Here is a 26,993-nt window from a genome sequence, read left to right as displayed (position 1 = left end):
CATCCCTTTCACCTTAGTGTAATTTTGTCATGAAATAAGCATGATTTATGTTATGGCAATAGCTTTCTTCATATTTTGGTGGGGGGGTAGTGATTTTTTCTTCCTCCGTCTCAGAACATGTTAAGTGTTTATTTTTATAGTTTTTCTTGTAAGCGAACAAGGAGAAAAGGTAGAGACCTCCTTAGAAAGGTGTAGCACTGTAAAGTTCCTTAAAATCCTATTTCGTCTGTCTGTAACTTTAAGGCTTTGATGAACTAGGTGGACTTCTCAAGCCAACAGTGGCCTCTCAGAACCAGAGTCTTCCTGTTGCCAAACTCCCACCCGGCAAGTTGGTATCTGATGACTTGGATTCATCTTTAGCTAACCTTGTGGGCAGTAAGTATCCGGTTTTCAAATCTTCCTTAAAATAAATGATTTTATAAAAATGAGTCTAGTTTTCAAATGTTCTCTTTTTCTTCCGCCTTAGATCTTGGCATTGGAAATGGAACCACTAAGAAGTGAGTGTTGTATTTATAGTCTTTTCCCATGCACCATTTAGAGACTGATTTGGCTTCACCTAGAAATGATATGTAGTGATGTCAGATCTGATTCTTGAATTCTCTGTTTAATTAAATATATAGCAAAAAAAATAATTTCAGGCTTTAATATTATATACAATTATTTCTTTAAGTGATGTAAATTGGAGTCAGCCAGGTGAAAAGAAGCTTACTGGAGGATCTAACTGGCAACCAAAGGTTGCACCAACAACTGCATGGAATGCTGCAACAATGGTGAGTTGAAAAAGCTCCTGACAAGTTAGGAAATGGTTTATTTTAAGTGACAGGCATAAATGGGAAGGAAAATAGTTGTAGAAGTGTTAAGTAATTTTTTTTTTTAAGGAATCTGGGTGGCTTTGTTTTCCACACACATTTTAAAAGCTAATACACAAAAGTTACTTTTTTGCTGACATTGTTTTAAGAAGTATGTTGTATTTTATGTAAACTTCAAATTAAACTTTTGTGATACTTAGTATCCCCACTTTGTTGCTGAGTAAATGGAGATACACATTCAGTTAAAGTAATATGACTTGGATTACAGAGCTCTTAAGTGATATGGATGGGGGGTTTGTTAGGTTTTGGTTTTGTTTTTAGCCCAAGGAAGCATAACTACAGAGTATGTAGTTAAGCATAACTACAGAGATTGCTCATCTTACATTTATTTTCTATTTAGAATATGCAGTCTTTAATTCTTTGATATCACAAAGAAAATGTGCTTCCTTATTTAGTCCTAATCCAACTGACTCCAGAACCAGAGTTTTTTGAAGTTCTTTGTTCTGAGCCCCACCTACTCCATCCCTGATCATTTCCCCTCAGTTCCTCAGAGCTAAAAAAGGCAGTCATTAATATTTAATACCATAAGAATATTCTCAGTATAGGAGAAGTGACTTGATTTTTAGTGGATACAGAAAAACTTTATTTCCAGAACATTCAATTCAGGGAAGTGTTGAGGAAATAAAGAGAATAAATTGAGTTTGAGCTTATAGCTTTGGGAGACAGGTTCGAAGAACAGGTAAATTTGCTACAAGGCTCACCTCTCTATGAATGTCCCTGGATGACTTTGATAGATTGATTGAGGGGCTTTACGAATTAATAGGGAAATTGATAGTAATGAGGATTAATTATGTATGCTGGTTAGAACTTACTATTAAGGAAGTTCACAGTTGCTCTAAGTGTGGTTGCCCTAAAGGTACCTTGTGACCACCTCATCTTTATAGTCAGCTGCAGTTTTACCAATCCAGTAAATCTCCCCAGCTCAGGAAAAAAAAATTCATCATGTAGGAAATTTTGAAATATGCTTAATTATACAGGTTATATATGTTTTAGTTTTCCTACTGTTGTGAGAGCCCCTTGCCCTGATGATAGTTGATTCCTTGTTACTAAATCCCTTCTAGGTTATTGCCTTTTTTTTTTAACTTGGTTTAGTTAAAATTGCTAAGACCAAGCCAAAAAGATGTGTTGATAAAATTTTGTTGTGACAGGTTTTCGTTTTTATAAATGGAAGATAATATTGATACTTAGCCGCCTTTAAGGTATTATTACTTTTTCAGTGTTAGTGGTCACTACCGTCACTAATATGAAACATAGCATTTAAATAAGTTTAGTTTTTATACATACTTTCTTGAATCCATAATGTTTGAGCACAGTGTTTGAGTAGTAAGCAGATATGATTACTCTTCCCCACTTAGGAAGCAACTAGAAAGCATATTTAAATTGAAATCTGTATTCTTTTGAGGCTGAATCTACTGAATACTTTCACTTGAACACCTCCATTGACAGTTTGAAAAAATATTAAATTAGTGGATTTTATAGCCTACTGTGAATTATAATTGATTTATATGTGAGAAATGATACAAATTGAAGCATACAAAAATGCAACTAATGGGGCTGTAGTGGTGATAAATTTTTGCCTTGCGTGTGGGTGACCAGGTTTGATCCCAGCATCCTCTATGTTCCCTCAAACACTGCCAAGAGTAATTCCTGAGCTCAGAGTCAGGTGTAACCCCTGAGCATCTTCAGGTGTTTCCAGAAACAGCAAAAGAATATAACAAACATTTTGTATTAAATAAGTGTTGGTCTATGTTAATAATTCAACTTCTGTAGGTTGTACTTTAGATTGGACGTTGAATCGTAAAAGCACCTACCAATAGAACTTATATATAGATCAATATGATAGCAGCATTTATGATGCTTTGTGCTATATGGTAATGTGATCATCTCTAAATATGATAAAATGTGTCTTAGAGGTTCTTTAATGACTAATAATTAGAGGTGATGTGATTCAATACTTAGATCAACTGCTGCTTTTGACATTTCTTTTATTTATTTCTTTTTATTTCTAACCTTTTTATTTATCCTTAAACACTGTCAAGGTTTTTAAATACTTTTTAATTAAACACATTCATAGGTATTAAAGTATCATTTATGATGTTATACTATAAATTCTTTTCATTATTTTTAGCTTCTTATTCTGTAGCAGACATCACATAATGCAGATTTATTCATGGGAAGCACTGAATTTGGCATTGTTTATTCAATGGATACATTTTATATTTAATGACACTTGTATATCAGTACACTATTTTGTGTGTACAGGGATGATGTCGAAGACTAAATTTCCCTAGTCAACCTTGATAGTGTTTTTAGTGTAGATATTCTTTCCATTAGATACTGAAAACATGAGGAATTTTAGGTAGTGAATGTACATGTGAACTAAAATGCTCTCTGTGTATTTTGTTGTGTAAGTACTTGTTCTAATCCAGTGTTATTGCATTATGTAATTGTTCTTCCTGGGAAAAACAGAATGGCATGCATTTTCCACAATACGTAAGTGACCAAAAACTAGCCTTTTTTGCAATAAATTGGCATGCTATTAACCACTGCTGTAGCAGAATCTCATAACCTTCCAGCTATTACTTGTTTTCACATTCAGATTTTTGATGTGCCAAAAAAAAAAATTCTTTCTAGCATCTCCTGATTTGATGGGTGTGTTGCAGAATTGATTCTGATGGTGGCATGGGAAATACAATTTTATTTTTTTGCTTAATATTCTGCCATTGCTGCCAGATGGCTCTGTGTGTGTGTGTGCGCACGCGTGCGTGCGTGTGTGTGTGCGTGTGTGTGTGCGCGCGCGCTGCCCCCTATGCACTTGATGACTTATGAATGAAGTAAAGTGTTGATCGTGGTGATGTCAAAAATAACAATTGCATGAAATCTTACAGGCTTCTGCTATACTTGGCAGTTTGTCTACTCTTGCAACCTTTGGTTTTTAAGTAGGGAGAGACCAATAAATCCTACTTGCTCACCCAAATACTAAACTTTCAGCTATTCACTGACGCTTCATTTATTTTCTCTGTGTGTATGTCCAAATTGCCATAAGTTTTTTTCAGTTGTTTAGCAGTGTTATTGGTCTTTCACCTGTACTCAGTTTTAGTTTTCATTTTAAGGTAACAACCGGTAATGTTGTTAAGACAGCATATACATCTAAAATGATTTTATGCTCCGATTGTGTATTTGTAGAGGCTGAGTTAAGGAAAGGGGGATACTTAGACATCTTTGTGGAAGGTGGCTCTTTTAAGCATTAAACAAGTTTAATATTTATTGCTCCTCTTAAAATTGGTGCTTTTGCAGAAGATAGTTTAATTTGCTAAGTAAATCAGAAGGAATACAAATATACAAACTACCCTTTAGGGCTAGAGCAGTAGTACAGTGGGTAGGGTGCTGGCCTTGCACACGGCCAATCAGGATCAATGCCCAGCATCCTCTTCAGTCCCCTGAGTGTGTTAGGTGTGATTCGTGGGCAGCCAGGAGTAACCCCAGAGAAACACACCAGGTGTGGCCTTAAAACCCCTCCATTTCGATGCCTCCACCCAAAAAAACCCTTACACTTCATAGTAGTAGTTATACTTAGTATTTGAAATCCTTGGTTTATTGTTACTACTTTTTGGAAAGATAAAGTAAATTGATTTGGGGTCTTTAACTGTTTTCCTTGCTAAAAAATTAACTACTTAGGAAAACATTCATTAATAGTACTTTTTCTGGTCAGTTTTTTTGTGATAGTAGTAAACGTTTAGATTTTAGAACTTTGATTTTTTTTTTTAAATCCAGAGATGTTTTTAAGCTCTCAAAGCATGCTGAATTCTTAGATCATTGTTGTATCTAAGTTATCTTAGATCATCGTATCTAAGTTTAAATGGTACTTCTTTATAATTTGCTTCTCTGCTCAGTTCAGTGCACTTTTTAAATTGAGCAATAATTGAGAGAGTAATTAATGATCACAAGTATCACATTTAATTATAGCTGTCTTAGCAATTCTCTATAGTGGAACTGCAGCTATTTGTTCCTTGAAATCAGTTGAAATACATCAGTCTTACTTCCTTGTTTATTATTTTTTACATATCAGGCACCCCCTGTAATGGCCTATCCTGCTACTACACCGACGGGCATGATAGGATATGGAATCGTAAGTATTTTTACAGTTACGACATTTTGGAAATAGGATGATTCATAGTTAACATGCCTTTGTTTCAATTTAACTGTAATGTCTTAATATATAGCCTTCTATCATAGATTGTTTTCTTAATATTGACATTATACAACAGGATACCATTTGTTTGGTATTTGCAGCATTCTTGGTTTATTTTTCCCTTTACTAGCCATTTTATACTTCATTTAAGCCTTTGTTGCCTGTAATCTTACATCAATAGCAGTGAGGTCTTTAAACCTTTATGCTGTAGTAGAAGGGAGGCAAAACATTTCTTGAGTTGTGTAGGGTAAAAGCAGTTTAGTAAAGGCCAGAGAAAAGTTCAGTGATAATGACTGAACATTACAAAAACAGTCCTCTAATCTTTAAACTATTCACAATCCATATCCTAGACTTTCCTTATTCTTCCAGCTTTGTGTAAATTCAGATAACAAACAGAGGTAATAGAGTCAGTACACTGTAACATGTTTGAAGATCTATTACTAGGAGGAGGGTCCCACCGCCCCCTGGCTGTGGCTGCTGTGCTACTATATTTCCCTCTTTCAGACATAGCTCTTGTCCTGCATGTGAGGAAGTTTCACAGTCTTTAGTTTAGTTTTTATTATAAGAACGTCTGCATAAAAACTTAGGTCATAAAATTGAAGTGAAGTGGGGCTGGGGCAATAGCACAGCGGGTAGGGTGTTTGCCTTGCACGCGGCCGACCCGGGTTCGATTGCCAGCATCCCATATGGTCCCCTGAGCACCACCCGGGGTAATTCCTACGTGCAGAGCCAGGAGTTAACCCCTGTGCATTGCCAGGTGTGACCCAAAAAGCCAAAAAAAAAATTGAAGTGAAGTTCTTACTACAAATTGGAGTCTACATGAGATGTAAAGTGGAGATTCATCAAAAGATAATATTGTAGAGTATTACAGTTCAGTGGAAATATTGAACTGTTCTCGGTGTGCTGTTTTGTCTCATGTTGACTTTATACTGAAGAGTAATTTTTTAAAAATGAGTTAATAGTCTGTTTCCATTTACTCAAAAAATGAGCTCACTTCTTTGTGTACAATTTAGCCTTTTGGTTCTCCCTAGAAATACCTGAAATGAAATGAAAGAAATATAAAGACTAAAACTTCTTCCAGGAGGGACCTATCTTCATTTGTAATTGCATAAATAATGCAGTCTTGATTTGATACATGATTTGATGCAAATACTCGATTTATGCATGCAGTTAATTTATCTTAAAAGAAATAGCTATTATATAGTCTTAATACTCTCCATTTTTAAAACTGACATTTGGGAAATTTGCAAGATTTTGGGGTCTGAAATACTTTCTCATATTTTAGTAATATCTCATTGTCTTTTTTAAAAGCAAAATAAACTTTTAAATGTGAGTACATGAAGATTTTTGTACCCCAAAGGTAGCCTTAAAATTTTACAGCAATCAGCCTTGGTTGCATTTACAGAATTTTTCCAGTAAATCAAAACAGAGTATCGGTACTTTTCATTCAGCCCTTTAATCTTTACTTAAAAGAAGATGTGAGGCAACATTTTTTTCAAATGTGACATCTTTTTTTTTTTTTTAGCCTCCTCAAATGGGAAGTGTACCAGTAATGACACAGCCAACCTTAATATACAGCCAGCCTGTTATGAGACCACCAAACCCCTTTGGCCCTGTATCAGGAGCACAGGTATTATCACTGTGTAACTATTAATGTGCCTGATGTGGAAGGAATATAATAATTTAAAAGCTCCTTTTTTATTACTTGGAAAACGAATAGTGTTTTTTCCCCCTTCGTGGTAGATTTCATTTGCATTCATCACTTTTTTATATGAGAACTTCTAAGGGATGTTGATAATTTGGAAGAAGACAGATTATAAGTATTGAAAGATGGAAAACTCTTGATAAGTGAATTGTTGGTGGGTTCAGAGAATGGCTTTTCTCAGGTTAAAAAACCCTGCTTTGTGCTCAAGATTCTCTTATGCTTTCCCTTGTGAATCCTAGAAAGCTTTAAATTGAATCAAATACCTTAACTAATAGTGGTGCTGAAACAAGGTACGATCGAGATATTTATAAATTTGATAAGTTTTCCAAATGTTGGGAATGTTACTTTTCTTTTAGATAACTCTGCCAATGAGAATTGTGATTAAAAACAAACCAAAAAGAGGGTGAGGAAATGTTGGAATATCATGTTTGTCCAATTTCTTTAATGAATTTCCCCTTCAGATGTCTCTATCCTGCTTCCTAAAAGGAGTTTACCCCCCCAGACTGCAATTTGTTTATCTCATTGTTATTTTAAGGGGTTATTGTTGTTTAAAGCTTTTTATTAGGAGGTAGATGTTGCGATTTTTTTTCTAATTTTTTTCTAATTTCTAAAATTTTTCTAATTTCTAAAATTTTTCTAATTTCTAATTTAACTGGTTGCATACTACACCTTTGTGAATTTAAGAGATAGCTTATGAGGTTTTACATATATGGTTCTGCTTATATTTAATAGTTAAAATAAAATGCTCATGGGGCCAGAGAGATAACATGGTGGGTATGGTGCTTGCAATGCAGCCTATCCAGATTCAGCGCCTAGAACATCGCCAGGAGTGATCTCTGAAAACAGAGTTAGGATTAAGTCCTACGCCCAGCTGGGTGTAGCTCAGAAAAAAAATTTTACGTGCAGTTCCTAAAGCATTCCTGTTCTTTGCCCTCATTTTGAACTGATGGATTGTTGTGTCTAATGTGTGTTTGAAAACATCTGCATGAACACTTTTACTGGACCGACTTGTATCCTACATGTTGGTACATATATTGCTAAGGATTAGTTTGTATTATTCAGTTGAAGTTGCACTTGTGTATTTCATAGGCTAGCATAGGGGAGATTTTTCTTTTCTTTTTTTTTTTTGCCTCTTTGTCTTTTTGAGTATTGAACTTATAGATAACTGCACATAAATAGTGGTAGTGGATACCTCTGGTTAAGAGGTAAAATTCGTGTTTGGTGCAGTTAAAACATTTGCCCAGATGCTTCCTTTTAGGCATATCAACCGTTAATCTTTTCTTCAGTTAAGAATTTACAAATGAAGGTAACTTGGAGCTACGATAATTACTTTGTGGGGGGAGGGGTTGAACCATGCTCAGTGGTGCTCATGAACCACTTTTGGAGGGCCTCAAGGGACTTTACGTTGGGATACTGAGGTTCAGTCATGGTCTACTCTGCAAGACAGGCACCTTGCCCTCATATTATCTCTTTGGGCCCAGTCACTTTTTATGTACTTGTTAATAAAATGAATTTTGGCCATTTTTCTTTTTCTTGTATTCTCAATTTTAAAAACTGGCTTGCTAAGGAACCAACCAGAGTTTGATAATATTTTAAGAACTATGTTGATGATTTTCCTACTGATAGAGATATTTTTCTGGAGATTATCTGTCTTTATATCATTCTTTGATCTTTTCTTCATTACTGATACCTTTTTTTAGGGGACATGTGGGAGAAGGTAGTGCTTTGGGGGGTCTCCAGGGCCACACCCAGTGATGCTCAGGGGACCTTGTGGTGTTGGGGATCAAACCATTATTCAAGGCATGTGTTCTGTGCTTTCTTCCTGACTCCTCATACTTTCTAATTCAGATTAATTTACTTTTAATTCTTGGTTCTTTTGCTGTAAGAGACCAAATGATAAAATGTATTTTTAACCTAATGTTCACAATTACAAATTTACCATAAAACACTAATGACAGCAATTTTTCCCTTGTTATTTGACAAAACTTCTCAGTGTGGGTCTAGCCTTGTAAGCTTCTGTCTTAGAAACCTGGGAGTGTTCCATTAGCTTAGATAGTGCCTCTCAATTCCAAACACCCTCACTCTATTATCCCACCTCATTCTCAGAATAAATTTTAAGGTAGGTGTATCTAGTATCATGCTATCATCCCGTTCATAGATCATGTAAATGAGACCTGGAAAAAGTCTCTTAATATGTTCTTTCACATTTCTGGGCCACACCCAGTAGTGCTCAGGGTCTTCTTCTGACTCTTGAGTTTAGGGATCCTTCCACCCTAGTGGTGGGTCTCTGGGGGACCATGTGGGGTGCCAGGAATCGAAGCCAGCTATTTTTATCAGTTACTTAAAGAATCTTTCTAGGAACTGGGCAAGTAGTAAAGTGAGTAGATGCTTGCCTTGTATGCAGCTGACCAGGTCCTTTCCCAAAATGCCATGTGGTCCCCCAACACTGCCAGGAGTAATCCCTCAGCACTGCTTGGCAGAGCCAGAAAGAAAGAGAAAAAGAGGAGAGAGGGAGGGAGGGAGAAAGGGAGTAAAATTCTCACAGACTTGGAGGTAGCTCAGTGGTATAGTGGTTGCCTTGCATGTGTAAGACCCTGGGTTCAGTCTTGAGCCCTGCAAAACGAAAAGTTAATAAAGGAAGTAAGTTGATAGCTAGGGAAAGAGAAAAAGAAGAGTTAGTCAAGTAGCCTGCAGACTCTGGTCTCCTCTCAGTACTCTTAAGTCCTTTCTCACCTTTGTTCTCCATGTTTCTTTTGAGTCTTAGGGTTGATCTGCTGTAATTACATTCACCATTCTTGCATTCTAAAATATCTTTACCCAGATTAAACTTCTTTCCTTCATGCTTATTTTACAGTAGTCTCCTCATGTTCTTGCTTGACTAAATTAATCCATTATGCTGATACTAATCTTATATTGACAGTATTCATAATATCTTATTTCTGTTCTCAAAATCAAAGGTGAAGTTAAATCAAAAACTGTATAGATTCCCTGTTTGTAGAGACAATAATGGTTTACTTGACATTGAGGTTCCCGCCTCCCAGTCTTTTACCTTCCTCAAGAAACAGCCAGTGTTCTACTGCTGCTTGATTTTTTTTTAATAGAACTTCAAACTACCTGACCTTCTCCACATCTTTCTTCCATGTCACCTTTTTTTTTTAATCACTTTCTCTTACTTTGATCACTCTTAATTCTTCCCTCCTTTCTTCTACCATCCAGTCTAGTAGAAGACTCATACATTTTCCTACTTCACAGGTACATGTCTCTCTGTTCCACTGTCCTTTGTGTCCCCGGAGTCTGTAAGTCAGTGTCTGACTTATTGTTGAACATTATGTGTTAAATTAGTGAATAAGGTTGAAACCTTACTTTTCCATTGTCCAACCTACTCTAGTCACTGATCTCTCTTTTCACTTAAAAACAATGTTCAAGCAGTGCTCAAAAATCTGGTTAACTTTATTGACGATAATAGTTACTCTGGTCAGGAAAGTAGAGCAGCAGTTAGGATTCATGCCTAGTGTGTGCCCAAACTTAATTCCCATACCACATAGGTTCCCTAAGCATTACTGAGTGCAGCCCTGGAGACCCCAGCACCACTGAGTTGCCCAGGTAATTCCGGGCACTATCAGGCCCAAAGCAGCATTGCCCCCTCGTGCCCTTGCAGTGAACCAACATCTTTTGATGGAAAATTTGAGGGCCCACAGCCTCTTTAAAATAGGTGAGTTTTGCTTTTCCTGCTCTAGTTTTCATGGTCCTTAGCCACACTCTTGTGTTCATTCAGTACTAGCTGTAACTAACCAAAATAAGTTTTCTTAATGGATTTCCTAATAGCATTCTTTTTCTTTAAGCTGTGTTCAAAATTCCATGAAAACAGAGAACATCTTTGTACCCTGTAAATGCTTTCATTGTAAAAATACAGGATTTCATCAAAGTAGAATCTTTTCATCAGATCCTGATTCTATAGTTGTTCCCAGAATTTTCCCTGATCCCGGAAAAATGTTCTTTTGGCAGCTACTCACCTCAGGCATATTTAACACTGTTTTTAAGTGAAAGGAGAGATCAGTGAATAGAGTATGTTGGACAATGGAAAAATAAGGTTTCAACCTTATTCACTAATTTAACACATAATGTTCAACAATAATAGTAAGTCAGATATGAAGTCACTGTGTATTCTACCCAAATGTAGAATACACAGCACAGTGTTGTGTTTCCTACAATGTACATGGATGACTCCGAGGACTGCAGCACGTTATAACATCTTTCAGTATCATTAACTCTGTTAAGATTTTGTTCTCTGTAGGAAAATTGTCTTCATTATAGCTTTTATTTGATAAACTTGGTATATGCCTTTTTATATAACTGATTTTCTCCTCATTTATGTGCCCTCTCGTTCTGTGTTGGGGGTCAGATTGGGACGGCCCCACAGTTCTGTGCTTGGTGGTTAAGGGACTGTGTGGGACCATGTATGGAACCCAGACCCCTGTATGCAAAGCATGTGCTCAGCTCTTGGAGCCATCTCCTCGGCCATTTATTTTAAGTTTATTTTTATTTTAGGGGCAGTACCACAGTGGGTAGGGTGCTTGCCTGTACACAGCTTATCTGAGTTTAAAACCCAGCACCCTATATTGTTCCCCATGCCCCGCCAGCTGCTGCCCCAGAGAAACAAATTCGTTTCATTTTTATTTTTTTGACAGTGCTGGGAACCAAACCCAGTTTCTTACATATACAAGGCAAGTACTGTACCAGAGAGCCTCATTCCCAGTCATTCTATGTGTGTTTTCAGACAGTTCAATGAAAATGTTCATTAGTTGCTTAAAGATAGGCATTCCTATGGAGCAGAATGATTGATAGCCCAGCAGGAAAGGTGCTTGCCTTACATGTGGCCTGTGGAGTTTAACACCAGCACCCCAACATTGTCCCCTACCCACTCCAGCATGTTCCATATTAAAGAGCAAGGAATAAGCCTTCAACACAGCCAACCAGTTTGGCCCCAGAACAAACAAAACAAAACAGAAATGGATACTAGGTTTTGCCTCTTCATGAAAGTTGTTGCTTTTCTTTTCTTTTTTGTCTTTAAATGTTCCTGGGTGTTTGACTATATCCCTATGATTAATGATGGTATCTCTTCTATGCTGCTAGAGTTTGGCTTGTTTTAGCTCTCTTATAACTGCTTATTAGTTTAGGGAGAATGAGCATTCTTACACTTCTTGCCCTTACTTTATATAATTCTTTATGTGTTTGCTGGTCCATTGCCAACCAATAATTTGTAAAACTTGTTCAGCTATAATCAGTATACAACTGTTAATGTTAATAAACATGAAGGCTCTTAAGTTTCAGTTTCCTTTTAAAAGACACTAATATAAAGTAATAATACTTCATTAATTATTTTATTTTGGGGTTTGGGTCATACCCGGTTGTTCTCTGGTCTTATTCCTGGCTCTGCACTCAAGGATCTCTCCTGATGGTACTCAGGAGACCATACTGGGTGTCAGGGCTCAAACTCAGTATGGCTGCAGGACAGGCAAAAGTTCTATCAACTGTACTGTCTTTCCAGCCCACTATTGATGACTTTGTAAAGCATTTAAGGTATTGAAGATTATGGGAAAAGTTTTTGCCTTTGTCATGTTATTATTTTTTTAATATGAGGAACTCAAGCTTACTTTCTATGACTTTTTGCTCCTTAAAGCAATATGAGAACCATGGATTATTCATTCCATTTGAGCCTTTACTTAAAAATTAAACATTGAAAATTTAGTTGGTTTCTTGGTATTAAGGTGTTTTATTTTTGTTTTTTACTTTTTTATTGAATCACTGTGAAGATATACCCTTACAAAGCTGTTCATGATTAGATTTTAGTCATACAGTATTCCAACACCCATCCCAGCACCAGTGTCCCCAGGTTCTCTTCCATCACCTCCCTACCCCCAGCCTTCCTCTATAGCAGGCATCTCTCTCACACCTCTCTCTTCTTCACACTTCTCTCTTTCTCTCTCTCTCCTCTCCTCTCTCTGTGATACTGAAAGGTTATCATGAATATTGTTTTGTATACTTTTAACACTCAGATCTTGTCCAGAGATTATCATTTCTAGCTATTATTATCATACTGGTCTCCTCTATCGTACCTGCCCTCAGCCCCACACACACTTATGGTTGATTCCATGTTTTATTTTTTTAATGGGGGGATTTGGTTCTGTTGTGGACAATGTGGCTGAAGATACAAAATAACTGCTATTTTGTTTTTAATTCGACTAAGTCTGAATCAGATGTGTGAAAAGAAACTAGTGCTTTTTTACCCTTCTAAATGGACATACTGTTGACTTTAGATACTGGGATGGTTCAGATTTTACTAAAAATTTAAAATAAATAACTTTTGGGGCTGGAGTGATAGCACAGCAGGTAGGGCGTTTGCCTTGCACGTGGCCGATCCAGGTTCGATTCCCAGCATCCCATATGGTCCCCTGAGCACCGCCAGGAATAATTCCTGAGTGCAGAGCCAGGAGTTAACCCCTGTGCATCGTCGAGTGTGACCCAAAAAGCAAAATAAATAAATAAATAAATTAGATAACTTTTGTGTAAGAACTGAGGATGTTCTTCTTAATTTACTTTGGGTTTTGTTTGCTATTAGGGTGTATTTGGTGGGGTTTGGGAGGTTAATTTTGTTTATATAAAACTTGGTAAGTTAGCTGTGGGTGTTGGCTGTGGCTCTTTGTGTCACCTGCTCTGTCCAGCTGAAGGCCATTGCCTAGTCAGTAGAGTGTTCTGCTCTTTTCCTTTCCTGATGGAAGATACAATGAAGAATTGACTTTGGAAATGATTTGGAAATTGATTACCTCAAACTGTAGTTTCAGAGCACACCTAAGTAATTTGAACTTAAATTTGAGGGGTCCTACATATTGGCCATTGTTAATAATAAAGACTTATAATTGGTTTTTATTGTTGTTTTGGGAATTTTTTTTTGCTTTAGAACATTTCTTATAATGATGGAAATCTTAAAATCCAATATAACTGAAATGCTAAAACCTTAAAGAACATTGGATATAACTATATTAAAAGCACAGGGTGCATTAACTATGTTAACGTTCGTTAGATAAGCCTCATTTTAAAAATTGCTTTTTGGGGGGGCCAGAGTGCAGGGTGCAAGACTTTGCGCTTGCCGACCTGGACTCAGATCTTGGCAACCCATATGTCCCTTGAGCACCTCCAGGAATGATTCTTGAGTACAGAGCCATGAGTAAGTCTTAGCACCCTTAGTCAGACCCAAAATAAAATAAAAGTTTCTTTTTTGTTTGCATATTATTTTGTATTTAAGTATACCCATAATTTTTTGAGTTAAAATTAATTCAGTGTTGCAGATTTTAGAGAAATTGCTTTTAAGTTAACAGATATGCAATCAGATCTATGTGTTACAGCAGCTCTATGATACTAATAAACAGATTTGATGGCTTAAAGTAACAACTTTTTTCTTTCACAGCTTTTTCCTGTACTGCAGGCTCTATATCTGAAATACAGGTTCGGCAGGACACACTTTTTCTGAGTCCTCTGTATAAGGGTCCTTCCTTGCCTCTCCAGCTTTGCGTAGCACCACTAATTTTGGTTCGTAGCTGCACTACTTCATGTTCTGCCTCGGTCATGTCTCTGTCTTCTCATGATACTTACCTCCTATCAAATCATCTGTCATTGAAATAGGGCCCATTTAATTCAAGCACAGGGTACCAGGGATCAAGCTTTGGGCATTACACATGTCAGGCATGTGCTATGTCATTTTTGAACAGCTTCGATTACTTACTAAGTCATTGCCAGTTGCTAAGGATGAAACAGGAAAAAGATACTCTTAAATCTGTGCAGCCTATAGTTGATTGTAATATGGAAGCACAGGTTACTGGTTAATGATAGAATACTAATCCTTTTAAGAGAAACTGTTGAGAACACAGTTGAACAACAGATTCGGTGATATTTTTTGTTTCATTTTTTTGATGCCTCCTAGTCAGTTCTTAGCCAAGCTGGCCATCCATTTAATGCAAAGGCTTGCGGATGCCAGTATACCCAGGTGGTTATCTACCCCAAGAGTGTTTGAGGCCGCCAAGACTGCACCCAGGAATACCTTATGGTGCCAGAATTCCAAGCCGGCTCAGGTACAAGCTAGGCATGTCTCCTGACTGGCCCCATTTGATAGCAAGTCAGCATTTGATTATAGTTGGTAAGGGAGGTTCAACTAATACTGGACCTATTTTAATGTATTTTAGGCAAGGCCTTGGCTTCTTTATGTACATAGTTGGTACAAAACAAAGAGAAATCCTCAAAACTGAGGAATTGAGATATTGGGACTAGGTATACTCTTAAGTCCCATTCTATAAAGGAGCCAGGGATTAAATTCAATTTCATCTACAAAACTTTGCTGCCATTCAGGCAAAGGAATTATATTCATTTTTCTATTAAGACCTCATGGACTGGAAAGATAGAACCACACACAGGTAGGTCGCTTTCCTTCCACACTTTATCTTGGCTTTAGTCCCCAACATCCCATATAGTTCCCAAGATTAAACCCGGAACATTGCTGGATGTGTCATCCCGCCCTTCCCCCTCCAATAAAGGAAGAAATGAAGAAAGGAAGTTTATTTCTCAAAAACAAAAACAAAAAAAAACCCACAAAATTAAGTCTGTATAGTATTACTGTTGCCTATCCAGGCTTTGGGTAACTGAAAGGTTCAAATATAAAGACCGGGTAAAGTTGATTCTTTCCTTAGCACAGCTGAAATGATGTGAGACTTTTTTCCCTTAATACCCAACCTTCCATTCTCCAGCAAACTTAAATTTTACCAGCTGTACTTTCTGAGACTATTGCTGTTTCTGTTCTAATTTGACTTCTTTCTTTTTCTCTTTAAATTTTTCTTCTTTGGGGGTTCGGGGGGGGGGGTTGAGATTAGCACTTGCCTTGCAAGTGATAGACCCAGTTTCAATTCCTGGCACAACACATGATCACTCTGAGCACCACCAGGAGGTGGTCCATAAGCAGAGATTAGGAGTAAGCCCTGATCATCACCAGGCATGGCCCCCAAAAATATGAGAAAGGGGAATGGGCAGAGAGGTACTATTATTGGCAGGGCACTTGCTGGCCCTTGTTCCTTCTCTGGTATTGCTTATGATCTCCCAAGTAATGCCTGGAGTGATCCCTAAGCACAGAGTCAGAAGTAAGTCTCAGCACCCCCTAGGTATGGCCTCAAAATAAAAAAAATTATTTACTCTGGGTATGTTTTCTTTTTATTTTGTAATTTTTCCTATTCTACAACTAAGAAAATGCAGTCTACAACTAAGAAAGTCTTTGATCTAGAAATAAGTGAAATTTGCCTTTATTTAGATTATTTTTAATTCCTAATTTATTTGAATGTAACTCTTGAAATAATGAACCGTCCAGAGAAGCCAAGTTTTACCATTATGATGTAAATGTGACCAGTTCTTAAGTTGTTATTTTTAACTTTTTTTTTGGTGAAAGTTGAATAAAGTAGAGTAAGGAGATAAAGAAATTTTAATTTAAGAGCGGTCATCAGTTATGTATCAATTTTATTTTATGCTGATATGATGGTACTCCGTATTTCATTTACCTGTAAAATTAGAAATACTAGTCATTTTGTTAAAAAGCATATCTAATTGTGGAATAGTTTAACAACAGGGTACTTATTTTTAAGCTCTTACAATTTTGATTGCAGAGATTACCGAAATGAATGGTTACAAAACTGCTCTTTTTGTTCTTTGAGATGGCATGTTTGTAATAGGCTTTTACTAGAATGGTCAGTATAGTTTGTCATACTGGTTGGTAATAGTTGAGTTTTGAAATTAATGGTTATAATTGTTTTTTTTTTTCTCCTTTAAATTTTTATTTTTTAATACTTGCCCTTCAAATGTTGTAATTTGCTCATCACATAAGGGTCAGTCTTTGTTTCAATTGACTTTCTCTTCAGTTGACTTTCTCTCAGGTTCTTTAAGTCCTGGTGCTTCTTACCAACCAGCATTCTTTTCCCTGATTTGTGCTCTTTAAGTCATCATTTTTCCATGAGCAGCAGTAGTTGGGTCATTGGAGCATGTCTTTTCCTGCTCTTCCTTCCCAGCAATTCTAAGCACCAGTGCATGGTGTGTTTCTGTGTTTGTGCAGCCGCCAGTGCATGGTGTGTTTGTGCAGCCGCCAGAACTCAGTGGGACCAGACTCTAGTGTTTTCTCAGAAGTCCCTGGAGTCTGCCAGACCAGTCTGATCTAGTCCACTTGTGAATAGAACTGATGTTATGAAACTTACTGCCAGGAATATTATTTAATCTTCTTCCCTCCTACGTTAATGTAACTACGTATTTACCTGTATGTGTATTTCACCAAATTAAGACAAGTATTGTTTAGGAACAAACAGCGCTTAGTCTCCCTTTTCAATATTTGTTAACTTCAAAACTTCCCTTTGGCTGTATACTCACAAATTGAGACGACAGGTGTTCCTTTAATTGGGATTTTCAGGAATAGTTTCCTTTAGGATTTTCAGGTTTTCAGACTGCTAATTTTATGAAAATGTAATTTTAGGTTTTAGTGGGGAACTCTCGTAAAAGACCTGTAATTTTGTGTTGACTAGATCTGTAGTAAGTGGGTTATTTTTTTTTTAATTGTTTTAGCTTCAAGTGAAAGAGAAATCTGTTTTTGAAAGAAACAAGATAATCTTAGGGCCAGATGTGATAATAAGTCTCCCTCCAGCTCAAGTGATTGATGATCACTGTACTTAAAATCACTGCTTAAATGAATCATCCCTGGCTAAACTGAAGGGGAAGGAGATAGTGTTACATGTAGGTTGCACCTTATTCATATACGTAGAAGACATTTGAGTACCCAAACCCCAAGGAGGCGTGCTTCTCTATCCTCCCATCTTAAGCATTTGTTTAATTCCATCATCTTCCCTATTGTTTATTTCCATTGTTTTGGAACATTTATTTCTGAGACTGAGATATGGAATGGGAAAATGATTAAACCATAGTGAATAAGCCTATAAATTGATCTTGGTATTCAAAACAAGAAATTGCATGTACTTATGATTATATCGACTGAGATTCATTGCTTATTCAGTCTGTAGTGTTGGTTTTTTTTTTAAAGGTGGAAATAAGGTCACTTTAACCAAAAGGAGCAGACTTTGAAGCTTTGAAATTTTTAGAGGATTTGAATGCTTTAAGTATAAATTGATTTCTATAGTCAATTTATAGATTTATAGAACCATCCCTTAAAGGATAGCTCATTTCACAATACCTCTATACTTGTGTGCCTCTCTCTGTTAGCAAGTAGAAGAATAAAAATTTGCTACAAGCAAAAATGGCTTGTGTTTGATTAAAATACTCTTCAAGCAGGCTTAGGAGATAGGTATATAGACAAATTAATGTCTTGGTTCTTTAGGAGCTTTCTTTGATGGAATACTAAAAATGTTATTGAATTTAGCTACATTGCTTTGCCTAATATTATATGCAAATTAAATTATAGAAGTAAATCCTGGAAACAATAGGAAAATATCTTACTCCCCAGTTGAATAAAACCTTAAACAAGACAACCTCTCGATCACTTTCCCTTCTCACAGTATGTGCATCAGCTATGGCATATGCACATAAACGCACAGGCGTGAGATCCTGTGAGCACTGAGAAAGGACTTCCACCTCTGAGGAAGCCACGCATATTGCTGTGGAATGCATGTGTCTGCACTGAGGTTATTTCACACCTATTGACAGTTAGACACAGAAAATTTTTTCCTCCTTCCCCACATGAACAGTTAAAAGTCAACCAGAGTCAGCTTGTATCAGCCTTTTTTGGTTCTAAGACTGTTCACTTACTGCTTTGGAATTTCAGAAATAAGAATTTGTGTTCCAAAAAAACACATGCCATTAGATACCCTTAACTTGACACATGAATGAAACGTTTGTTTTAAATTTCCTTCTTTTTTTTAAAAAAAAAAGGCTGCCCTTGTATTTATTAAAAGTGACAAAACAAAAACCACTTCTCTTTTCATTACATTTCCTGCCTTCATGTTCTGTCATTCTGAGATCTTTTTTCTTTTCCTCTCTCTGTCTTCTTTCCCCCAGCTGTCGGCAGCCTCCAGTCCCTCCAGTCACAGTCCTCACAGAGCTTCAGGAAAGGACCCTTTTGCAGAGCTCTCTTTGGAGGATTTCTTATAAATCACTTTAGGTATTGCTGCTTGTTGGGGGAGATGGGGTCATATCTACTTTAAAAAATTCAAACATTGAACACAACTCATTCTTCTCTAACCTGACTCTAGTTCTTTCTTCCTCCTCTTCTTTAGATGAAAAATAGATGAATAATTAAAAATGGATCAAAATGGGTCAAAGGACACAATTTTTTAGAAAATAATACAATCAGCAGGTTTGAAATCCATGGATCATCATCATTTATTCCACTGATAACTCCCCTTAAAATCTGGGTGTTTCAGTGTGTTTTAAATCATTTATAGGGAATGGTATAATTTTATATATTGAATTAGAGCTCAATTAGGAGCTTCTCAGTTTTATCATGGTGTGTTAAGATTAGTTCTGAAGAATTTTACTTCAGCAGTTTCTTTTAAGGGGTTATACATCTTTCTGTATCTTTCATTTAAAAATAATAACTTTTGCCCCAAAAAGAATTATTTAAAAACTAAGGACTTAACACCATTTTTGATGGAAGATATTCTGCATCTGATCCACACTGCCTCTTTTTGCTGGAAGTCAATTGGAATTTGTTCCTCTTGGTGCTCTAGTCCTAAGTGTACATACACAGACTTTCTAGAACTTTGTGCGAGTTTGTACACTTGTGTTGTAACAGTGACTTAACATGTCTATTTCAGTAATGTCTTTGGATGAGCAGCGTAAGGGGTATCAGGAGTGCAGTATTTGAGTGAACAGTGACATCTTGAAAGTACTTGAAAAGAGTTCCTTTGTGGATACTTCAGATTTTATTTATAGAAACTAGGAAATTGTTTAGTGACTATAATAAGCCTTTAGTAAGCAAGATTTATTACTGTTTCTTATCTAATTTTATAACATTGGGAAATATTTCAAATTTTGCTTGACTTTTTGGAATATTTATGGAAAAACTATCTGAGCTTATCATGGAAAAACTTCATATTCTTTCTTCCCTGTCCATTATTGTTTAGTACTAGAATGGTATTTGCTAGGCCTTGTAATCATACTTCAGATTTTGAGTTATGACACATAAGTTGATAATGCTGACTTTGTTTTTATAATCAGGGTTGGTGATAAGCATGCTATGAACATTTCTGGTCCAGTTGAATGGTAAAAACCCCAAAATATTTTTATTTGTGAGAAGATATTCTGTACAATGCAATAATTAATTTACACTCTTTTTTTCCTTCCCCAGATACAGTTTATGTAACTAGATGGAAGAGAATGGATTATTCCGAAAAGACAAGTGCTCAAGCAGCAAATACTTACTTCCAGCAACATCCAAACTGCTCTTAAACTCTTCTTCCATTAGAATGCTACCGTAACCCAGTGAAGGCCCAGGAAGAAAATTGGGATTAGTATATAGGAGAATGTTTCAGTGCTGTTTATGAAGCCAAGAATTGCCATAATTTCAGACTAAGATCTTTTTGGTGACTAACCCTTCCATTCTTTCAATTCCTTTTAATATTCATAATCAGTAATACACCAAGAAAAGCCCTTATTTGGAAAGTGTGAAATTTGTATTTGGAAAAGCTGCCTGGATAGAAGCACTATGTCCTTTACTGTAATACATCACAACTCTTTTGGGATGATCAAAATCATAATCTTAACTATACCATATTTTCCTTTTCTCCATTCATCACACATAAAAAAAATGTAACTAAAATTAACTTTTCTTTTAAAAAATTATATATTCTGTTTGCAGTAGACATTCCTTAAGTATTTGTATTTATTTATGATTATCAATTTATGTAACATTAATATTGTATCAAACCTTATGAAAATGAGTATGGATGTACACTGTATGTTTGATTCTTATCCACAGAATGAATCTGTTTCAGAATGCTTTTCAGCTGACATACAGAGAACTAAATATTTTAAGGCAAGTCCATAGGTCTGAAACTGCTTAGGAATTACCAGTCTGTGGGATATAGGGACGCATTATAAATGCATTAATCCTGATAGTCAGTTCTGTGCCTAGGATTTTGCAAGGGAACAGTTCATTGACTACAAAAAGCACTACATTTTAAATTCAGCATTAGTGCATCAAGAAGGAAATTTCTGCTTTGTGCTTGGCTTGTGATTATTTTCCATTTGATATTAGGGCCTTTCCAAAATGAGTGTGAAGAATTGCTTTCACTTCAAGACTTTCCTTCTTTTCAGTAAAACTCTAGGAGATAATATGGGGGAGGGAAAGGGACAAAATCCTTGAACCTTTTATTTGGCTAATGCCATGTTATGATCATGTACCTTTTAAATAAGGGGAAATAGTATCTTTAAAGTTAATGTCTAGCCAAGAGTTTAGTTAACAAGAATTAAAACTGCACTGTTGATCGGTGCTTTCTGTAAATACATCTTAACATTTGGGTTAAGAGGGGCCTTAAGAAGGACAGTTTATTGTAGGAAAGCAATTCTTTACATGAGTTTAAGCATACTTGTTGCATTGTCTTTGCAGATTCTATTTTTGTTTACAATATTAAAATGTATGTTAGCAAAAATGGGTGGATTTTCAAATAAAATGCAGCTTCCACAAAACTTTTGTTATTGTATTCTGGTCTGAGATGCATTTTCTTTTCTTTTTTTAAAATTATTAGTATCTTTTTTTTTTTTTGCTAATAAAAGTATATTGCTGTGATTATATTTGCTGATATAATAAACTGTAAAAAATTTTGTTTTAACTTAATTTTTGGAAAAGAATTCTTCTACCATATATTACTATCTAGATTCTTTTTGGTAAACTGAACTGATTGCTAAAATTTTTTTTGGCTTGATCAGCCATCTTCAGTCAGGTAAGTTTAAAGGAGAAATGCTTCAATTCTGACATACGATATGATACGAGATAGATAGATAGATAGATAGATAGATAGATAGATAGATAGATCGATCCTGAAGAAACCTTCCTATGTCTTGTTTTATGTTGAATAGAAAGTAGGATTGAGTAAATGGTGATACTGGGATTAAAAGTTTTGCAACAATAAATTTTTTCATAGTATTTGAGATATAGTGGGAAGAAATAATCTTTAATATACTTTGTTAAAGTTTCACTATTATTAAACTATTTTCACATATAATCTGGGAAATAGTACCTTTGTATTTAAGTTTGTTAACACAGTTTTTATTGGTCTTCTGGTATTTGTATCTTGTATTTGAAGTCTTTCACTTCCTTATCTTTATAATAACTTTTGCAAAAAGTAATCTCCAAGATGTGAATATACTTCATAGACATTTCCATCTTGTTTAAGCAACTTTGGACTATTAGATGTCTTATTATATTTTATTTGTCTTAAAATTAATGTTAGGAACCAGAAAAGTAGCTTGTCCACATTGGTTGATAACTATAGAAGTGTGTTCTGTAGTCCCACTGTTCTCTCTCGTTATGTAAATCCACGGAAAATTGTTTGCCTGATGTCCGAATGGGGATAGTGAGCCGAGGCCCTGGAACCATTTCAGCAATGCACACGGTTCCAGGAAAACCAAGCCAGAATCTTGCGTATGTCTGGCCAGCTCTAGAATAGTGATTTTCAGCACCAGAGGTGCCTATCTGCAGATGTACAAAGGTTAAACTAATAATCTAAGACTGATGACCATTTTTTTATTCCTAGATGCTCTTCTCTTATGAAGCAATATTTCCTGCCACCTACACCCAACATATAGTTTAAATCTTTACCACAGGACAAACTGCAAAGCACAGAATACAAGCTTTAAAATACAACAAATGAGACAAATTAGTTTTTGAGTCTGTTAAGTACATTGGGCTATAAAATCAGACCTATATTATAACTTACCTGGCAAATTGTTGTAAGACAGTTATAACAGATATAGCTGTAGTCACAAAAAATCATTTTTAAATGATTTTAAAATTCTACTGTATTACCACTTTTTTCTTTCAAAAATACCCTTTTGACGAGTGATGTAGAGCCCAATTTTTTAATTTTTTTTCATTGAATCATTATGAGATTGCACAGTTGCAAAGGTGTTCTTGACTGAGTTTCAGTCACAAAATGTTCAAGCACTCACCCCTTCACCAGTGTCCATTTCCTCTACCAATTCCCCAGTTTCCTTTCCACCCCCAGCTTGCCTCTATGGCAGACATCACCCTACCTCTGCTTCTTTTAGGCTCTGGTATCATACATATCACTTTGTCTCCTTTCAGCACCCAGTTCTTGTAAATTTGAAGGGTACAGCTAAGCACCTTTTTTTTATGCGTAGGACTTACCACATAACACCACCAAACTCCATGCCATCCTACCACCAAAAAGAATGCTCTCGAACCACTCCCCACTTCCCTCTGTTAGCCAGCATAATTTTACACATATAGGAGTTCTGGGGATTTTGTTTGGTTTTTTGCCTGTTCATATGCTTAATTCATAGTCCAGTGAAATCACAAGTAATTCTTTTACTTTTTTACTTGTTTCACTAAGCTTAATCACCTGAGGACCCATCCATTTTGTTCTAATTGGCACAATTTCATCTTTTAAACAGCAGAGTAGCATTCAGTGTATATATATATACAAACTTTAACTAGTCATCCTTCAGTGGATTTTGGATTTGTTCCAAGTTTTGGCTAACAGGTTCTTTCGGGCTATTGTAAATAATGCTGCCTTGGACATAGGGATACAAATATATTTCTATTTTCACTTATGCATTGGAGGTATTGAATCATTTTTGTTTTGTAAAGGAATCCACTCCGTTTTGTATTGAGGCTGCATCAATCTCCATTATTGCCAGCAGGGTACTAGGGTTCTTTTTTCTCATACCCTAACCATCATTTCTGCTTTCTCATCTTTTTTTTTTTTAATAGAATATGCTCACATGTTCACAATAGTAGCTCATTGTGGTTTTTATTTGCATTTCTTATCATAAAGGTATCTTTTTTTGTTATTTGCCTCTTGACATCTGTATTTGGAGAAGGATCTCCAGAACTCTTGTTGGTTTTGGGTCACACCTGGCAATTGTCAGGGGTTACTTAATACAGCAGTGTGTACGCAGCTAAATGTTACCAAGCAAATGGTCTTGAGAATATATATTATGTTATAAAATTTTCATACGTATCATATAAAAGTTGTAGGGACATACCATAAATGCTATGTTATGTAGGTGTGGAGAATGGAAATCGGAAGTGTGTAGGATAAAACTGTTTAGATCTGGCCCAAAATAGGAAATAGGAGAAGAGGACTGCAAATGAAAGTGTGGGTCTAGATTTTCCACTTGAAGAATTATCTGAAACACTCTTCAAGTTATTTTTGCCTCATGGAGCACCTATTGTCAAAGATGCTGTTTTTCTTGTACAAAAATATTATAAGCAACCCTCAGAAAATAGGGAGAAGGTAAATACATCATATTTTCACAAATTAGGCTGCCACACAGTTTCCAAATTAGCTCTCATTAGGTTTCTACAAATAACTAGAGAGGTTTGGAAGTTGAGAGACAAGAACCCAGAATTAGATATAAACACAATACATTCTGTTGCATGTGACCCATTTTAACAGGTGTGCCACTGCATACACAAAATAATATTCCTGGGACTTTTTTTTTTCCCTTCACCTGTAGTTTTCTCGTCACTCCTGGTAGTATTGGGGGTTACTCCTCACTTTTCTCAGGGGTTGATCCTGGCAGTGCATGGGACCATATGCAGTACTTGAGACTTGAGGGAAAGTACCATAGCCTCTGTGCTAACTCTCTGGCCCACTGTTGGATTCTCTGATTCTGCCTTAGAGCTCTGTTCATGAATTATTTATAATGTCTATTTTGTTGTTGTTGTATTTGTTTTGTGTGGGCTACATCTGGCACGCTAAGGGATCACTCCTGGCTCTGCACTCCAGAATTAATCCTGGTCATGTTCAGGGAACCATGTGGGATGCTGGGATTGAACCTGGGTGGGCCACATGTAGGGCAGACACTATCCACTGTACTATTGTTCTGGCCACTGAAGGAGAAAAAGTCCTTTTTCCTTTAGCTACCATGACATGAATCCTGCAGCTGGAGAGCAGAATGTGTTCCGGGCCCTCTAAGAAACCAAATCTTACATTTCTCCAACTGAGATGGATATGCTTTATCTATCCATAATTGTCTCAAATGGAATTGAGACAATTGCATTTCATGTGTGGGCATCAGAAAACAATTCAGTGTTCCAGGAGGAGTAAATATAAATTAACATCTTTCATGAAGATATTACTAAAACAGATAATCTTTAAATCTTGACTCTATTGAATAAGACTTTCTGGTTCATGGGAGCCACAACCAGAATTTCCAGAAGGTGGAACACGTGAAAACGCAGACACCAAAATATCTTCCTTATATATGTGACTATGCCCATAATCAACTGCATATTGATGTATTCCCTTTATTTCTCAGTATAAAATAATCAGTGCAAAGGACACAGAAGATGGTTCAATGGCTAAAGCTCCTGCCTACAAGGTGTGAGGTTGAGTTTGACCGTACAGTGCTGCCTGCAAATCCTATGGCTTTGTCCTTGCAGAAGCCCAGCACAGTAACAGCTGCTTCCCCTGTGTGTGCACGCGCGCGCGCGTGCATGTGTGTGTGTGTGTGTGTGTGTGTGGAGGGGGCGGGGCGTGGTAAGACCCCACAAACAGCACCACTGCCATGTTTGTGACCCACAGCAAGCATGTGTGAACATGCAAACAATGCCTGAGTACCATAACTGGCCAAGTGTGAGCACCAAAAGGAGATACACAACAACAGGGAAAGGGGGGAGAGAAGTATTTGTGCAACAAGAAATCCTGAGAAGGCTACATCTGTGCACAATCAATACAAACATCCTCCCATGTCTTCTCAACAGAGGCTCCACTATGAAGATACTGCTGTTGCAGAAATTACTTCTCCCTCCGTTCTGTAAGGTGCAGAAGAGCCTCTGCTTGACAAGAAAGCGTAGAGGAGCTGTTGGTGCGAGAGCCTGCTGTCTTGCGGTGCTGTCAATAGCCTGGAGTTCAGAACTTGGTAGTTTTGCTTATGACCTTCACTTTGTCCTTCATCTCCAAATTCACTGCAGTAGGAACTTTTGCAGCTAAGTGCTTCCAGTGGCTCAGACAATGACTGCAACACAATTTCTGGATGTGCAGTGCCTTGTAATTTTGCAACTCCATCTGAAAGATGACCCGTTACACTCACAGTATCATTGCACAGTCCATGATGAATCTGCACGTTTGAGTCCTGCTTGAAGATCCTTAGCAAATGCAGTAAGCAGACCTAAACTAATGGTCCATCCAGGAAAGAGGTAGTGAAGTTCGCCCAGTGTCTCCACCTTCACTCTACAACGAAGCAAAGCAAAGCCATATAACTCACATTAGTTGATTCATCAGTTGAGCGTTGCAGAAACCTGCACCAAAAGTAGCAATAAAACCAAGCAACGTGCCCTAAGAAGTGGGGAAAACTTGTATATGATGCCAGCGAACCCAGTGAACTCATGCTCCAGTACCGGGTGTAGAACCAAGGCAAAAGTTCCATTTTAAATTACCTGATGATGAGGTTGGGGCATTTGCAGGCAGCTGCCAGGAGTACAGAAGCAGAAATTCCAGAACACTTTATTTTTCAAAGCAAAATCTGGACCACCTCAAGGCTATGAGCACATTTGGCATCCATTCCCAAATTGCTAAGATTACAAAGTGAGACTGACCATTTCAGGGACATCCCAAATGGACTCCGTGGTTATGTCAGTTGGCCCTTGACAGCTCCTGCACTTAATGTTAGCCTGTTTGAAATAAGGGCAGGGTTCTCTTTTCCACATCAACATTGCTTCTCTCTGCACTTCCCAACTTGATCTTTCATAGCAGTACCTTTATTTGCAGTACTTTGTGGTGTCTGAACAGCAGTCAAAACTATATTGTTTAATGCTTGAGAGCCCCAAATTTTTCAAACAGCATCTAAGGTGCCAGACTTTATTAACTACTTCCCAACAGTTATTTTCTTTCTTCATTTTAGGTATTTGAAACAATGATGTCATCTTCATTTGAGTTTCCTTTTATCTAGTTGTATAATCTTTCAGAAAAATCCTTAGCGAATGCAGTAAGCAGACCTAAACTAATGGTCC

At 36.7% G+C, this 26,993-nt stretch overlaps 1 protein-coding gene across 9 annotated transcripts in view; it reads left to right on the top strand.

Annotated features, from left to right (window-relative positions):
* PICALM (phosphatidylinositol binding clathrin assembly protein) overlaps positions 1–21,495 on the top strand; it is a 121,945-nt gene extending 100,450 nt beyond the window's left edge. For 2 of the 9 annotated variants that reach the window (XM_056115898.1, XM_056115894.1), the window contains 8 exons: positions 244–375; positions 467–497; positions 671–770; positions 3,339–3,362; positions 4,939–4,998; positions 6,587–6,691; positions 18,851–18,953; positions 20,142–21,495. In XM_056115898.1, coding sequence (XP_055971873.1) covers positions 244–375; positions 467–497; positions 671–770; positions 3,339–3,362; positions 4,939–4,998; positions 6,587–6,691; positions 18,851–18,943 — 545 coding nt within the window. In that variant the 3' untranslated portion in view covers positions 18,944–18,953; positions 20,142–21,495. The remainder of the gene's footprint in view (positions 1–243; positions 376–466; positions 498–670; positions 771–3,338; positions 3,363–4,938; positions 4,999–6,586; positions 6,692–18,850; positions 18,954–20,141) is intronic. The other 7 variants (XM_056115895.1, XM_056115889.1, XM_056115896.1 and 4 more) reach the window with 4 other exon arrangements.
* The last annotated feature ends 5,498 nt before the right edge of the window (positions 21,496–26,993 follow it).

This window comes from Sorex fumeus, unplaced genomic scaffold (assembly GCF_029834395.1).
Source record: "Sorex fumeus unplaced genomic scaffold, SorFum_2.1 ptg000030l, whole genome shotgun sequence".
NCBI lineage: Eukaryota > Metazoa > Chordata > Mammalia > Eulipotyphla > Soricidae > Sorex > Sorex fumeus.
This window is presented reverse-complemented; position numbering and strand designations above follow the sequence as displayed.